The 14,437-nt window shown below is 46.2% G+C and overlaps 1 protein-coding gene across 5 annotated transcripts in view; it reads left to right on the plus strand.

Moving 5' to 3' along the window:
• The window catches only part of NUFIP2 (nuclear FMR1 interacting protein 2), a 56,329-nt gene that overhangs the window by 26,464 nt on the left and 15,428 nt on the right, over nt 1-14,437 (plus strand). For 3 of the 5 annotated variants that reach the window (XM_062622468.1, XM_062622467.1, XM_062622464.1), the window contains 2 exons: nt 5,234-5,266; nt 5,669-14,415. In XM_062622468.1, coding sequence (XP_062478452.1) covers nt 5,234-5,266; nt 5,669-5,721 — 86 coding nt within the window. In that variant the 3' untranslated portion in view covers nt 5,722-14,415. Of the gene's footprint in view, nt 1-5,233; nt 5,267-5,668; nt 14,416-14,437 lie in introns of those variants that run through there. The other 2 variants (XM_062622465.1, XM_062622466.1) reach the window with 2 other exon arrangements.

Here is a 14,437-nt window from a genome sequence, read left to right on the forward strand (position 1 = left end):
AACAGGAAAATAAAGAACACTCCCTTCCCATGTCCTCTCTTAAGGAGGTGTTAACTTCAAAGTCTGGCTGTGTTTAGTTCTTCTAAACACAGGCGTTAATTACATTCAGTGGCAAGAATGGACACCTAAAGCACTCTTCTTCTTCTCTTTCCATCCTTGTGCATGTGAATGCTCTTGCTCTGAGCATCCAGAGCAAGCACCCTTGTGATGCCCTGGGGAAACAACCCCACCCCTCCTCTGCCCATGCATTGCTGTGCCTGTGCCAGCTTCAAGGTGTTACTTATGGGTAAAAGATGATGGATGTTTCTAATCAATGCTGTCATTAACACACTGATAAGGGTGCTTCAGACAGCTTGGGCTTGTCTTTCTCCTAGTTAATCTTCAGATACTGGTTTACAAAGCAGGAGATAGTAGTCCATGTGTAGGTCTTAGTATCTTCTGTGGTGATGTAGGGGTGTTTCCTGGTGTGTTCAGGTCTGTTGGGATGAGTTGGATTAAGGGGTAGGGGGAGGAATAGTGCCTTTTTCTGCTCCATGCAGATGGAGGTAGCTGTCCCCTCTCCATCGTGGTGACCCTGCAGCCAGAGTCCTGCAAAACGTCCAGGAAACGCCGCTGCTGGTGTGTTCCCAGGGCAGCAGTGCAGTGGTTAATTCCCACACCATTCCCTCCGTTTATCTTGGGCTGTTTTCCTGAGGTCCTGCTCCTGGCCAGCCAGTTCCTCTGCAGTAGGAAAGGAACGATTTCACTTGCTCATTTTTCACAAGCTGCCTTCTCCTCCCTGCGGGTTTGCATGGGCCATTGTTCGAGTGTCCCGGGCAGTTGGATCCTCAGATTGTTTGATTTTCATTTCGAGAGGAGGGTGAACTTCTCCCTTGTCACATCGATCTGCTATCTGTTTGCTTTTGAGCAAATGATCTTCAGACCTGCCCTGCCTCTGGGGTTATGGACACAAAGAGAAACGATGGCAGGGCAAGGATGGGGTGAGTGTGGAGCACTGGTGGGGGTCCTTGTGTGTTCCTCTACCCTGAGCTCTTTGTGTGCAGTAGTTCAATGCAAGGATGAAGCTCTGGGTGTTGCAGTGAGGAATGGGCTCTAGTGTGTATGGTTGCAGCGTCTCAGCTTGTATGTCACAAGCTTGCCCACCTTTTTGTGCTGTTTGTGTCCGTAGCTGTGACCAGGTTGTGTGGATCTTCATCTTGAGCTGCACATAAGCCATGACAGAGCCTCTAACTTACTCGGTAGCTTTGTTCCAGCAAAGCAGGTTTTCCTGCGTGTGGTTGCCCAGTGATTGCAAGGGGCATGATAGATTGTAATTGCTTCACAGCTTCCTTCCAATACCTACAGGGGCCCAACAAGAAATCTGGAGAGGCCCTTTTTACAAGAGCATGTAGGTATAGGACAAGGGGGAATGGATTTAAACTGACAAAGGGGAGATTTAGATTGAGATTCACCCTCCTGTTCTTCTCTTGGGTGCTTTTCATGTGTTTTCTTCTGTGCCCCTGCTTCGTGCCTTGGTTTTCTTCCTTTTTAAAGGGCAGGACTACCCTGCTCATCGGATCTGCTTGACTGTAAAACACGATCCTTCAGTGTGGCTGCCTTCACTGACAGCACGTGCCACTTGGTGTTTGTGCTGGTGCCTTGAAACACTCACAGGTGACATAGCTGATTAGCAAGGTAGATCTGATCTAGTTGAGCACTGGTGGGCCTACTGGTTGTATCTCAGCAGCTTTACTTCTACTGAAATCAGTATCCTCTTATTGCTTTAGTCCTCTTACAGACAGCTGGATGAACCATTTCATATCAGAGTAATTACCAGCACTTTGCAGGATTTCATCATACTTGGGCATTTGCAGTCTTCCAGGCCACGCTGTCACTACACCAAGCTCTGCGTGGCACATTGTGTAAGTTTGAAGCTCAGTAGTTTGCTTTTCCTTACCTAAAAAGCAGTTAAGATCTGCAGTTCAGCTGCACAGTAGCAAAGACCACATGGGTGGAGGAGAGGAAACTGCAGCGTGTTCCTTTTCTGTCTTGCCCCCAAGTTTCTGCCTGTGCTGCTGCTTTGTTCCATCCCGGTCACGCCAGCATCTCTGCTCACATGAAGGAGCAGAAGAGCAGCATGGAAAATGGAGCAAGGCAGCGTGGGCCAGCCCGGAGTGGCGTGCACTGCAATGGTGAACTGGGTCAGAAGAAATAGCAGAGCTGTGAGTTCAGCAATTCCCATCCTTTACATCAGGAGAGGAGGGGAAGAAAGTGCCTTGACTTCCCATCCCCCTTGGTGGGAAGGGGTTAGAGCTCGGTCTATTGCTTGTGAGGCCTGAGCTGTGAGGAAAAGGCTGATTTAGTTCTCCTTCAAGTTTCTGCTGTTTCCAATTGTCAGGATGAGTTGCAGTGTATTCAGTACAGCAATGAGTCTCCACAGCATTGAACAGCAATCTCATTACTTACTGATTGTGTCATCTAGATAGAAAAACCTGATGAGGATGGTCTGAAGCCATGATCCCAGAGGGCTGTGGGGAGGTTGGCCAACAGTAAAAGCATCCTGGAAAACATGAGGTTGGAAGGGGCACAGGAGGTAACCTAGTTCTGCCCCTGGCTGGAGCAGGGCTGGCTTTGATGCCAGGTTGTGCAAGGTCTTGTTGATGGCGTTTTCTCCAGCTGGGTTGGAGCCTGCTGAGAAGGAAGCATGCAATTTCCCTGGCCACGTGTCCTGCTTTGGGAATGATGACCTCTGTTGGTCAGGTCTTGACCACCTTGTGCTTTGGAAAGCAGCAGTTCTGGTAAGTGAGGTCTGTCCAGCCACTGCTGTAGTGGTCCTGGCACTTGTCACAGCACCATGTGACAGTCAGAGGTGACGCAGCCTGTAATGAGTCCACAACCAGGAAGAAAATTCACTCTAATGTATTGCCAAGTAAAACAGGCAAAATCACAAAATTTCACCTTAAGCTTGAAGGAGAGTCTTTTTCTCCTGGTTCTGCGTTGCAGTTTGCCAAAAACTTGATGGTGTTATCCTCTGTGAAGTTGTTTCAGTTGGTGAATGTGCTCAACCTCTGCTGCTGTCCTGTATTATCCATGTTGCTGCGGGCCAGGTAGAGAGGAGGACCTTGCTCTTGCACTTGACAATACTCAGTAGCGGTCAATATCACATCCAGTTTTCTGATGGGCTTTGGGGTTTGTAGCTTTGTCAGGGTGAGCATCTGCCTGCCAGTGTGTCTGTGTGTGTGCTTTACAGGACAGTTCACAAAACCACCTCTCCTTCTGAAGAAGGAAGATTGAAGCCTGAAGGGGTTGTGGAATTTGGGTGTTGATTTGTTAGGGTTTTCTTTAAAACAGAATTTTGACAAGGGTTTTTGTGTATGTGTTGTTGATAGTATCTCACTGTCTATCTGATTGTCAGGCACATCTTAATACAAGCAGTTCACACTCTTCTGATGTCCCACGAAGTTAAGGCCAAATAGAAGTGCAAAAGAAAGCATGGTCTTTTGCCTGGAGGAAGAGCAGCGAGCAGTGCTTCAGCCTCTGCCTTGTATTTGATGCTCAAACATTGCTCTAATGTGGAGGAGCCAAAAACTTGAGAGTAGTTTTCTGAGCCCTGCCTTTGGGGAAAGCTCTTAAAATAGGTAATGTCCTTTAGTTGTTAGGAAATGATGCATCTAACGTCCCTGAATGGAAAATGAGCTCCACTGGAGGTAATTTTAGTAGCTGGTTCATTTTACTGCTGGGGAATCTGCATCTGGTGAATGAGGGAGCCCCTTGCTAGGTTGCTTACATCCATCCCTGGGGGTGGTAGAGGCTTGTTGCTACTCCCAAAACACTTGGAGTTCCCCTGAGCGCAGTCTGGCTGTTGTTACCCTGACACATAAAAAACAGACCTTGTAAAATTTTGTCAGGGGCTTCCTTACAAAAGGCTTAATTGTGCAGAGGGGACTGGCAGTATTCATCTGCATGCAATTTCCTGCCCCAGGGAGCTTGAGATAGCAGAGGACAAAGAACAGATGAAGCTTGGAGAAGAGATGCAAACATGGAAGTGATTGATGGAGGTGGCACTCAGCACACATCGTGCTGAGGCTGTGACTTCTGTAGGGTTTTTCTTCTTCCTTTCCCATGCTGGTTAGTTTACTTACTGCCTTGGGTTGTGTTTCACTGCACATACCATGTAGCTCAGTAATCCATTGCTATTCCCTGTTCCCCACCCCTGCCAAGGTCCTGTCACTCTCCTTTCTGGCAAAAGGGAGAACTTGAAAGATTGTTCTTGCAGGTTGTGTTCCTACTAGATGCTCCTTTTCTATAATTATGACTCCTAAACTTGGGTGCAGGGTCCTGTTAGTATCTTCATAAATATTCCAGCTCACAAAATCCCAACTTGAGAGTGTCTAAATGTAATTATTTTGAATGGGTCTCTAAAGATGTGACTTAATTTGGGATATTTTCATAGAGTGAATCATAGAATCACAGGATGGTTTGTGTTGGAAGGGACCTTCAAGCTCATCCAGTTCCAGCCCCCTGTCGTGGGCAGGGACACCATCCACTAGAGCAGGTTGCTCTATGGCCCATGCAACTTGTCATGGGACTGCAAGGGGTAGGGGGAAGAACCTTCTGATTCTTAAAGTGAATGAAAAGAACATTTAACTTTACTGTTACTTCTTAGCTAAACAAGAACATGTGCTCTCAGCAAGAACTGCGGAGGGTTGGTTTGTCTTTAGCCCACAGGTGTGTGTAAACTAGGGAAAGCACTGCCAGCCAGGCAGGGAGCTGGGTGTCCTGAGCACTGCACCTTGTTCTCGGTGATGTGTTGGCAGCAGTTTTGCAGCAGTGTCTTTGCATGGTGTGCTTTGGCAGGTGCACAGCGTGCACCATGAGAAGCCTGCTTTGTTCGTGAGTTCTGATCTCACAGAAATCATCTCTCCAGGCTTCTTGTTGAGACTGCAAGTTGGAGTCGGAGTAGTAAAGCCCAGAGTTTGTGATGTGTAGGAGTGGAGATTGGAGATGACGTTTCTGATGCTCAGTATGGCCATCTGACCCTGAAGACCACGTTACAGTCTTTTATTCCTAGCTCATTCACAGCCAATTCATGCAGACCTGTGGGCTGAGTTGGGGCTGGGCTGGATGGGATTGGCGTTGTCTGAAAGCCTCAGTGTTGTGCCATGCTCAGAAAAATTAAAGTATATTTGGAGTTGTCTCTGGTGGCAGCATCAATTTGCATAATAACAATGCTCTTCTCGTTTTGCCTCCACAGAAATGGAATTGGTTTGGAATTTGCAGAAGCAAGGTAAGGATTATTGGAAAGAATAAATAAGCTAAGTTGCTCTGTTCTCCTCTGTCTGTTGGGATGGGTGATGAGAGTGGATGGTCTTGGTGTCTGGAGATGCCTGAGTTTAGTTCTTCAGTGCCTGCTGTTTGTAGTGTGGGTTTACCTTTACCTGTGTTTTGGATTGCTAAAAGACAGAACAATAGGATTTACCATAATTTTGGGGTGTCCAGAGAGAAGCAGAGTCCCTCAAAGAGCAGTAAAACCAGTGTCTAAGATTTAATTAGTTTTCCCTATGTGTATGCGAAACAGCTTTCTACTTCTGGTGTTGGCTGTCAGACCCAAGAATAAGTTTTAGAGTATCTTCAGCCATAGGTCCTGAAAGTAGCTTGTGGGAAACTTAGGATTGCTCTTTCTTTGCAGATCCCAAAAGGATAATCACTTACGACGAAGCCATGGATCGCCCGGATCAATGAAGGTAGCAAGACGAGACTGCCTGTTCTAACCTTTCTGCAGCATTTGTGCTGTTCGTGGGGGACAAAAGGCTTTTATGCTCCTTCTAAATCTTCAGTGCAGCAGAGGAACCGTAACTAGAATCACAGGATAATATATACAAATATATATATAGTTATTTAAAAATGGCAACTGAAAGTAATTAGACTTCTTAAGGAATCTGAAAATCTATTTCAACGAGACTACACACGTGATTATTTAATCTCCGGTACTGAATAGATTTTTTCTTTTTTTTTTTTTCCCCTTTTCTTTTTTTTTCCTTTTTGGTTTTGTTTTTTGTTTTTTTTTTTTTGTTAAAGAGTGAATGCAAGTGATTAACAAACACAGACTCGATTTACAAGCCCGGTTCTAAAGTTCCTGCTGTCGTCTGCCATGGGCCGCAGCAACCCACTGGAGAGGCATTTCCACTTGACAAGGTTTCTGTTTCTCGTTCTGTGACTGTAGTGACACACTAATCACAGGGAAATCAGGATGATTCACCATACTTCATCTCCCCTTTCCCTTCCACCTCCCCTAGTTGGTTGTGTTTTTTTTTCTGTTTTGTTTCCCATTGAATGCTGGAGAAACACCTTGAAGTTTGCAGTTTCCTTTTTTATCCAGAGAATTATAATCCGCATGTTTTGCCAGGAGTAAAGCAGCAATCCGATGCTGGGAATACTGTCTTAAAGCATCATTCTTCTGGGGGTAATACTGCAGTTCTAGGATGCATGGTGAAGTCACACAGTTGACCTGGCTCCGGTTACACGTTGGACTATTGCAACTGAAGAGTTCTTTTCATTTTAAAAGACAACGTGCAAAAATAAGCAATCTGTTTAGGCATTTAATACAGAGAAAAACAAAAAACCCACTGTTCCCACAGGTTAATGCCGTTGTATTACTGGGAGCAAAAAAAAAATACCTTCTGCTTTCAACTGTAGGTGCTTCATATTTGCTCTGTCTGTCTCCTAACACTAAATGTGCTGGATTTCTTTCCCATTTTCATTGGAAAACTGAAGAGGAATTGAGTTCTGCTAACTTCCACCTTTCCTGAATTATTTCTTTTCTCTTAAAAAAAAAAAAAAAAAAGAAAATTAAAAAAAAAAAGAAAAAAAAAAAGGAAAAAGAAAAAAAAAAAAAAGAATTTGAATCCTTTTCAATTTGTCCATGGAACTCCAATGGCCACACCTGCCCGTTGGAAAAGCTCTTTTATATTTTAATGCAGTCTGTGTGTTTCCGGGCTCTGCTTATGATGATCTCTTAATAAAAATCTATTTTATTACAAAAAAAAAATGGAGGACTTAGGAATGAAAATAATAATTAAAATTTTAAAAATAATTAAAAAAAAAGAGTAAATCAATAAATCCCAAGGGAAGGAAAGCTTCCTCTAGCAGTGGTAGAGAAAGCAGACTGCAGCTCCAGCTGTGTAACCCGCTCTGTCCCATTGCAGCTTGTGTAGTGCATCCAAATCAGCTTGGGGTTGGGTAGTTTCTCTGGGTTTTTGGTTCTTAAAGGTGGAAAGTTCACAGGGTCCAGTGCAAGAAGGAGCTATAAATAAAGCCAAACTGGGGTTTTTGACCTACCCAAGCTCCACATGCACCCAGTGTGGAGTGTTTGTGGCCAAAGAGTGGCTCACACGCATCTGGGTACCAAGGTCAGCAGCAAATCAGTCTGGACCCTATGGGGCATTAATGAAGCAGATAAGCCCAAAACTTCTGCCTACCCCTTGTGCTTAGATATATCCACTTGTTTTTCTGTTAACTAGGAATGTGTATCATGGTTTTTAATTGTTTCTTGTTCTAATAAGATTGTTCCTGAACGAGACTCTTAGGTTCACAGTGGGGCAATGGAACTTCCTTCTGTACCTTCTGTAAGATCGCTAGCTGTCTGCCACGCTTCATTTTACAAGTTTGATTATGGGTTGCCTACTCCATTTTTATGTATAAAGTACTATATAGTATAATACTGTAGTGTAATACTATATAGTGATCATGTATTGTACCAGTCCAGGTTCAGAAATGTGTGGTTGGCCAGTCGCAAATACTTCTGTTTCACCTACAACCTGTACCACCTCTGCAGGTGTGTGTCACTTTCAGATGTATAACATGTTTACAGATGTGCCCCACATCTAGTCCTCAACGTTCCTATCTCTAATTCTGTTGAGTCTCCCAACTGCTTGCCAAAAGTTGGAATCGCCTTCGGCTCCACTGTGGAAGAGCTGAGGCATTCCTGAGCTTTAAAGTGTTGAACAAACTGGATGGTGGGATTGGGAAAATGAAGGTGGAAGAAATGTTTTGGGATGTGTTTGTTTTATTTTCAACAGGGTGAAGGCTAATAGCAAAGTTCCCAGTTTGTTTTACTGGCTTTAAGGCTCTGCTGTGTATTTATTTGCCTTGTGTAGTCACTTGTCGCCTTAAGGGCTGGGTTCCATTAAAAACAAAAAGACAAAAAAGATAAATCCAAACCCTTCTTTGCTTCCCTGGGCTCTGCGCTGTCCTGGTGCCCCCCTGCCCCAGATCTGCTCTCTCGGCTGTTGCGATGCAGAAGCTGAGCAGCAATAACCCATTGCTGAATCTGACCCTGCGCCTGTAGAATGATCCCAGTCTTGCTGAGTATTTGAGGATGCTCATGTTGGCCTAGTCCAGTTTTGATGTTCTAAACAAGTGCTGAGCACAGTTCAAGCCATGGGTTGGGTTGATTTCTCCCCTGATGCTCATCCCTGCTGCTTTGCCTCGCTGCACGTGGCTCCATGCCACCGGGACCCATCCAGAAACACTCTCAGCAGCTTCTCTGCTGTATTTCTGACCATCCTCTCTTCAAATGTCTGTCTTCATGAGCTCCATGGCGTGTGCTCAGTGCTAAGCAGTTAGGAATTCCTCTCTCTGAGCTCCTGTAACTGGCTCGCTGGCAGAGGTGGTGATATGGAGATGGAGTATTGCCTAGAGCCAGGCAGGACCGTGAAGAAACTTCCTTGTGCTTTGGTGTAACTTGCCCTGTCGCTGTCTGCAGTCCTCCTGAAGTCCTCACACAATTCTTCACTGAGCACTTATTAAAAATCTCTTCAGATTTAATCTGTTTTCTGATTATTTTTGTGTAAACTTATAAAAAAAAAAGGAAAAAAAGAAAAAAAAACACAGGAAATGGAGCTGTGACTAATTTAGCACATTGAAATAATGCTAAGGTGTTACTGATAAGTCTCATGTTTTGTTTTTCTGTTTGACTCAGAGTATTAGTACTGTAGCATAAACCAAATACAGCCCGGGAAGGGGTGCTCAGCCTCTCCCAGGGCTGCACCCAAGGGTGTCTGTGGGCAAGGAGCTGGCCTGCGTGTGCGAGCATCTTACTCGTGTAGGAGAGCGAGCGTGTATTTATTTGTGCCATTGTTTTCATTACACTGAGTGAAGTTTTAAAACAAAAACCCTTAAATACGTGTGGTATCGGAAAGTGGCACTAAGGGTGAGATCATGACCTATTTTTGTATTAGCTATGAAGATACCAATTCAGGTTAAGGCTTCTCTCCCCTTTCTGTTCCTGTTGTTGATCCGATGAGTCCCTTTCCTCTGGTTCCCTGGCCAGGCTGTCTGTTGGGGTAAGGCTTCCTTCGTGGGCAGGGCTGGCTTCTTTCTCCTCTGGTCTTTCCCCGCTGTTGCTCTGCAACAGGTCCTGTTGGAGCTCTTGTACAGGGTTTTGCGCAGTATGTACCAGATCCAGCATGGGATCTGCTTTCTCTCTGGTGGATCACAGAGTGTCTGGTCCACTCAAAGTGATGGGTTAGAAGCTGCTCCATGCTCGTGTCTCTGGTGGCGGTGGTATGGGGACCTTCAGCATCACTGCTCCCTCCTAGTCTACCTGTGGTAGATTGGCAATGCAATGACTTTCAAGGCTTGGTTGGTGTTTGGTTTTGGTTTGTCCTTGGTTGTCCCTGACACCTGTTTTTGTTGTTGGATATCTCCTTGGCAATGTGGGTAGCTCCAGGGCATGGGTTCTGTCCCTAACCTGCTTCAAAGCATCACCCTCTCTCAGCCATAAATCATAGAGCAGTTTGGGTTGGAAGGGACCTTCAAAGGTCATTTTGTCCAACCCTGCTGCGGTGAGCAGGGACAGATCCCACTGTTTGCCTTTTGTAGCTGCTGTGAACTTGTTTGAAACATTGAAGAGAACCCCAGTTCTCCTTAGGTTGTGAGTACACCGTGGGAGTGGGTGATGGGGGGAACCAGCTTAGCTAAATCCACAGGAGAAAGGAGAGATGGAAGTTCTCCCCTCAGTTCTGTGTAATTGGTGCTTTTCACCTTCAAGAGAGGGTCGCTCTAGCACAATTGCATCCTTTCCAGCCAGTGGGTGACCTCGGGGACACCTGGGAGCTGTGGCATTCACAGATGTGTTTCACAGGTGGTTTTCCTGCGTGTTCAGTTTCGATCCAGCATCTTCAATAAGTTGCTGTGGTGTCCAGAGCTTTCAGGAGTCTCATCCCTAGAAGACTTTTCTGTATGTACGTCCTTAGTGATTTCTTTTCCTTACAGAGACTGTTTACAAGGGAGATGGTGGAGGTCAGGAGGGGAGAGAACAAGGCTACACCTGATTTAAAGCTGCTGCATGTTTCACACCAGTGCATAAAGCAGGAGGAGGGCTGGGGCTGGAGGAGCCAGAGTCGTTCTGGCTTTGGCCACCATGAGAGTATTTTGTCCGTGAGAAGCAGGATCCTGGTCTGGTGTGAAGGAGCAGATCTGGGTCTGTGCTGCCTTCCAGAGATCACAGAGCTTTAGGTGTTTGTACAGGATGTATTACACCACAGGGTAAGGCTGCTTCCTTGTATCCTGCTCCAGAGCCTTGGAAGCAGATGTGCGGGGAGGTAGCAGAGAGCTCTATGATGGCCTTGTGTTGAGGACATGAGACCCTCTTGGCACGCCGCTTGCTGTCCCGGGACAGGAGCAAAAGTCATCCCCATGCTTTTTCACCAGGGGATGCTGAGCTGTGTTCACCTTGACTGTTAATCAGAAAGCATCATCTAACATGCCCAGCGCTCTAAAGCCATGTTGTAAGATAGCGGTATCCCTTTTCTACAGCCTTATTGATGAGTAGAGTATCTTTGACAAGGAGAAAAATGAGTTCATTTCTGTCTGTGGTATGAAACGTGTGTGCTGCGAACATAAACCCACAACTTTCTTACAAAACAAACAAAACCAACAAAAAAAAAACCTGTCTGCTTTCCATACGGTCTTTCCTCAGGTGCTAAATAAGGGTTCCAAAAATGGATACTGCTTTAGGAGTTTCTGCTTTATTCTTAAAAGACCTATTTTGTTTTTGCTTAGCTGTTGTAAAGATATTTTAACAAGAATGTCGTTTGGGTTCTTTTTTTTTTATGTAAATAAGATGGTGTCTTTTTGTTTTCTCTCCTTTTTGTGTCTGTTGAATAGTCTCGTTTCCATTTTATCCTTTCGAGAAGGACCCTCTTAAGACCTTCCTTGAAGACATTTCATTAAGTGTTGCTGCATTTAAGAACGACTCTACAACTGTTCATTGTCTTGGATTAATGCTGCTGCTGCTATAAGTAACCCTGAACATCAAGAATGTGTGATGCACTTTTGTTGTTTTTCTTTTACACGACCATATAGTTCCTCTGCGAGTAGCTAAACCCTGGTGTAACACAGCCACTAACTGCGGGTAGTGTAGGAAACGGGGTCCAGGAGCGGGGTCTACCTGACTTTGGTGCTGTCCTGTGGGAACTTCTATGCAAACGCAAGCAAAGGAGAACTCTTAACTTGAGAGATCACTGTGCATTTGCCTTTTGTTGTTGTTGCTTTTTCTCTCCTTCCTTTTGTCAAGCTGCTGTTGGAAAGGGTAGCACAAATCCCTGAGGTTTTCAGCTTCTCCTTCCTGCCTGCCTGGTGGTGCGGGAAAGAGGCCCAAGTAACTTGTGAGGTGGAAGAATCTCAATCCGTGTCTTGTCTCTGGTTTTAGTACTTCTGTTTTCTAATGGAGTCTCTCTATGGAAGGAAATTGCTCATCTCTGCAAAAATATCTTCTTAAGGCTTTATCTCAATGTGAAGTTAACCAGCAGTATTAAAGATCGTGTGGCCTCTTTCCTGCCTGCACCCCTGGCAGTCCAGTCACAGGCTCCTTCTCTGGGTGCTGCAGAGTGGTTGGTGCCTGCAATTGGGTTGTTTTCCAAGACAAAAGGCCCTCTAACCAGCCAAAACCTGATGGCTGAGGTGTGAGGGAGGTCTTGCCCCATTGAGGTGCTAACACAGGGCACGAGCAGGTCTGGAACCTCTTGTCTTACTGGATCACTGCAGGGGGGATGCAACCCTGCAGGAGGAGTTCATTGGAGGGGGAAAAAAGGAATGTACTTGACTATTTATAGAAGATCCTTTAGGAAAAATAGTATCTCTAAAGTGAGGATAGAATGAGGAAGGTCTGAAGTGTAGGAAAAACGCTTGGGGATTACAACTGTCTGGAAAATAGTATATCAGTACATAGGCTAGGACTCTGCCTCTTTAATTTAGTTTGTTCAGCATCCATTAGTTCTTTCTGGGGCAGCGTTTGCTGTTTTACGCCCGTGTTTGCGTGTGTCCATCTGACTAAATGTGCCTTGCACGTGTGCTTATTCTTTCTGAAGGGAGCTGGTGGCGGTGTGTGAGCTGCTGGGACAGCTGGGCCCTATCCATATCCGAGGGTTCATTCCTGTCCCAGTGACCCATGGGAGTGATGGATTGGGCTCGAGCCTGCATTGAGCCCAGCTTGTGGTTTGGGGGTGATGTCCTGTGGGGTGGCACCTGTGAGTTTGGAGGGGGTAGAGAAAGAGAAGCTGCTTTGCTGTTCTCCCGCGGTCAAAAACAAGCATTGCAATGCTTTGCCTGCAAAGCAAGGGCCAGTGATGGTCTGCAAGTGGCTTTGCACTGGAGTTAGGGCTCTGCAGCACCAGGGATCCCATTATCCGGGGGTTTATTCCCTTCCAGGTTGTGGTTCTTGTTACTGTGGGGTTTTTCTCTTACATTTTTTTGTTGTAAAGCAGAATTAAAACACGCCTTGCTCGAAGTTAACAAAATAGGAACGCTTCTGTTTGCAGTCAGTGACTCTGAATACGAAGCTGCGCGATTCCTTGTTCCTTCATCTCTCTCCCAGCTCACCCCAGCGTGTGGTTCCTGTCCCAGTCTTTCTGTGCTCCTGCCACTGTAAATGTGAAAAGCTTGCTTGCATTATTTTCTAGAGATGCATTTTGCACACCGGGGCTTCGCCGGAGCTCCGCGATGAGGTTAGTTTGAAGCAGATGAATAAAGCTATGCACATGTTTTGAAAGTTTAATTTGTGTCTCATTGCCAGAAGTGACTTATCTGCCCTCTTTTGCATTCCTGTGCTGTCATTGCCTGCGTTCTCTTCACTGCCCTGCAGGGTCTGATGGAAGGTGACAGTTCTTTGCTGACAGCTCTAGCAGAGGACTGGCGCTTCTTGATTCTTTTTGGTAGCCTCTCCCCTCTCCTTGGCTTTCTCTGTCTCTGTAGAGCTATATAAATATATATATATTATTTTTTTATTTTAAAGAGCCTGCTTTAGTGCTTGGATCGGAGGGAGCGGGGTGTCGCTGGCCTGTGGTTCAGGTACGCTCCTAGTGTCGCATGAACGAGTGCCCCTTTATTCCTCTGGTTGAGAGCGGTCCCCGCGGGGTGTGCGGGTGGGATGGGGACGGGGAGCACACAGCTTTGAGGAGGGGATGGAGACGGAGCTGCTGGAGGCTTCTAATGACAGAGCGAGCCCTTCCGTTGTGTATTCCCACTGTGAGGTGGGGGACAGGTTTCCTCACGGTGGTCCCTGGCGCGGAGGGTGAGCTCGCGTTGGTCTCTGAGCTTCATCTGGGGTTTGTTTTCACGAGTTGGGTGCGTTGGGTTGCAGGTACCACCTTTGGAAACGTGTTGCTTAGCCAGGATACTGCTTATCCCAGAGCTTTTGCGCAGGAGAGGGGGGGTTTTGTGCCGGGAGAAGGACCCTGACCGCTTCCTCCTCCCGTTCCCTTCGCCGTGGCAGCGATTTGTACTAACTTGACAGCTTTCTTTCGTACCGAACAGGGCTGCTTTTCTATCTACCATCACACACGTGTACTTACACACCTTCAGCCTCGCTCTGGAGGTCCTCAACTTGTTTACTGGGGGGACGGGTGCCCCCCTCTGTCCCCCTCCCCTGAGTATTTCAGTGTTAAGGGCGATGCGAAACCCAACCGCGCGCTTCGCCTGTCTCCTCCCGCCTCCCCCATCCACGAGTTCTCATTTCCTTCCGTTTCCTTGTGTATTAAATTCACCACGAAGGGGTTGTGCTGAGTTACCTCTGACCCTCAGAGAGGCGCAGCCCCTCTTGGTTGTGTGCGACCACACGAGTCCGTAAAGGTAGTTTGTGTTTCCTTCTCCCTTCCTTGGTTATTCCCGATGAGGTTAATGCACTCTTGTGTGCCCAGCTGGAAAAGTGTCGGTGTTTTCCCGGTGGTGAGAGGGTGGCTGGAAGAGTTAGTGGAATTCCTGCTGTAGCTGTGTCTGGCGCAGCCCTTTGCGCTGGAATGGGTGATGTCACGGACTGTAAGGATAGGTGATGTCCATGAGCTGTAATGGCATGATGTTATCTTTACCAATGATGTCATACTTCACACTAAATGTTTAAAAAAGAAAAAAAAAAAAGAAAAAAAAAGGAAAAAAATACCTGGAATTTTGTTTATTCTGC

The sequence above is a fragment of the Pezoporus occidentalis genome, unplaced genomic scaffold (genome assembly GCF_034315485.1).
Source record: "Pezoporus occidentalis ecotype Australia unplaced genomic scaffold, CSIRO_AGI_Poc_V1 ctg241, whole genome shotgun sequence".
Lineage (NCBI taxonomy): Eukaryota > Metazoa > Chordata > Aves > Psittaciformes > Psittacidae > Pezoporus > Pezoporus occidentalis.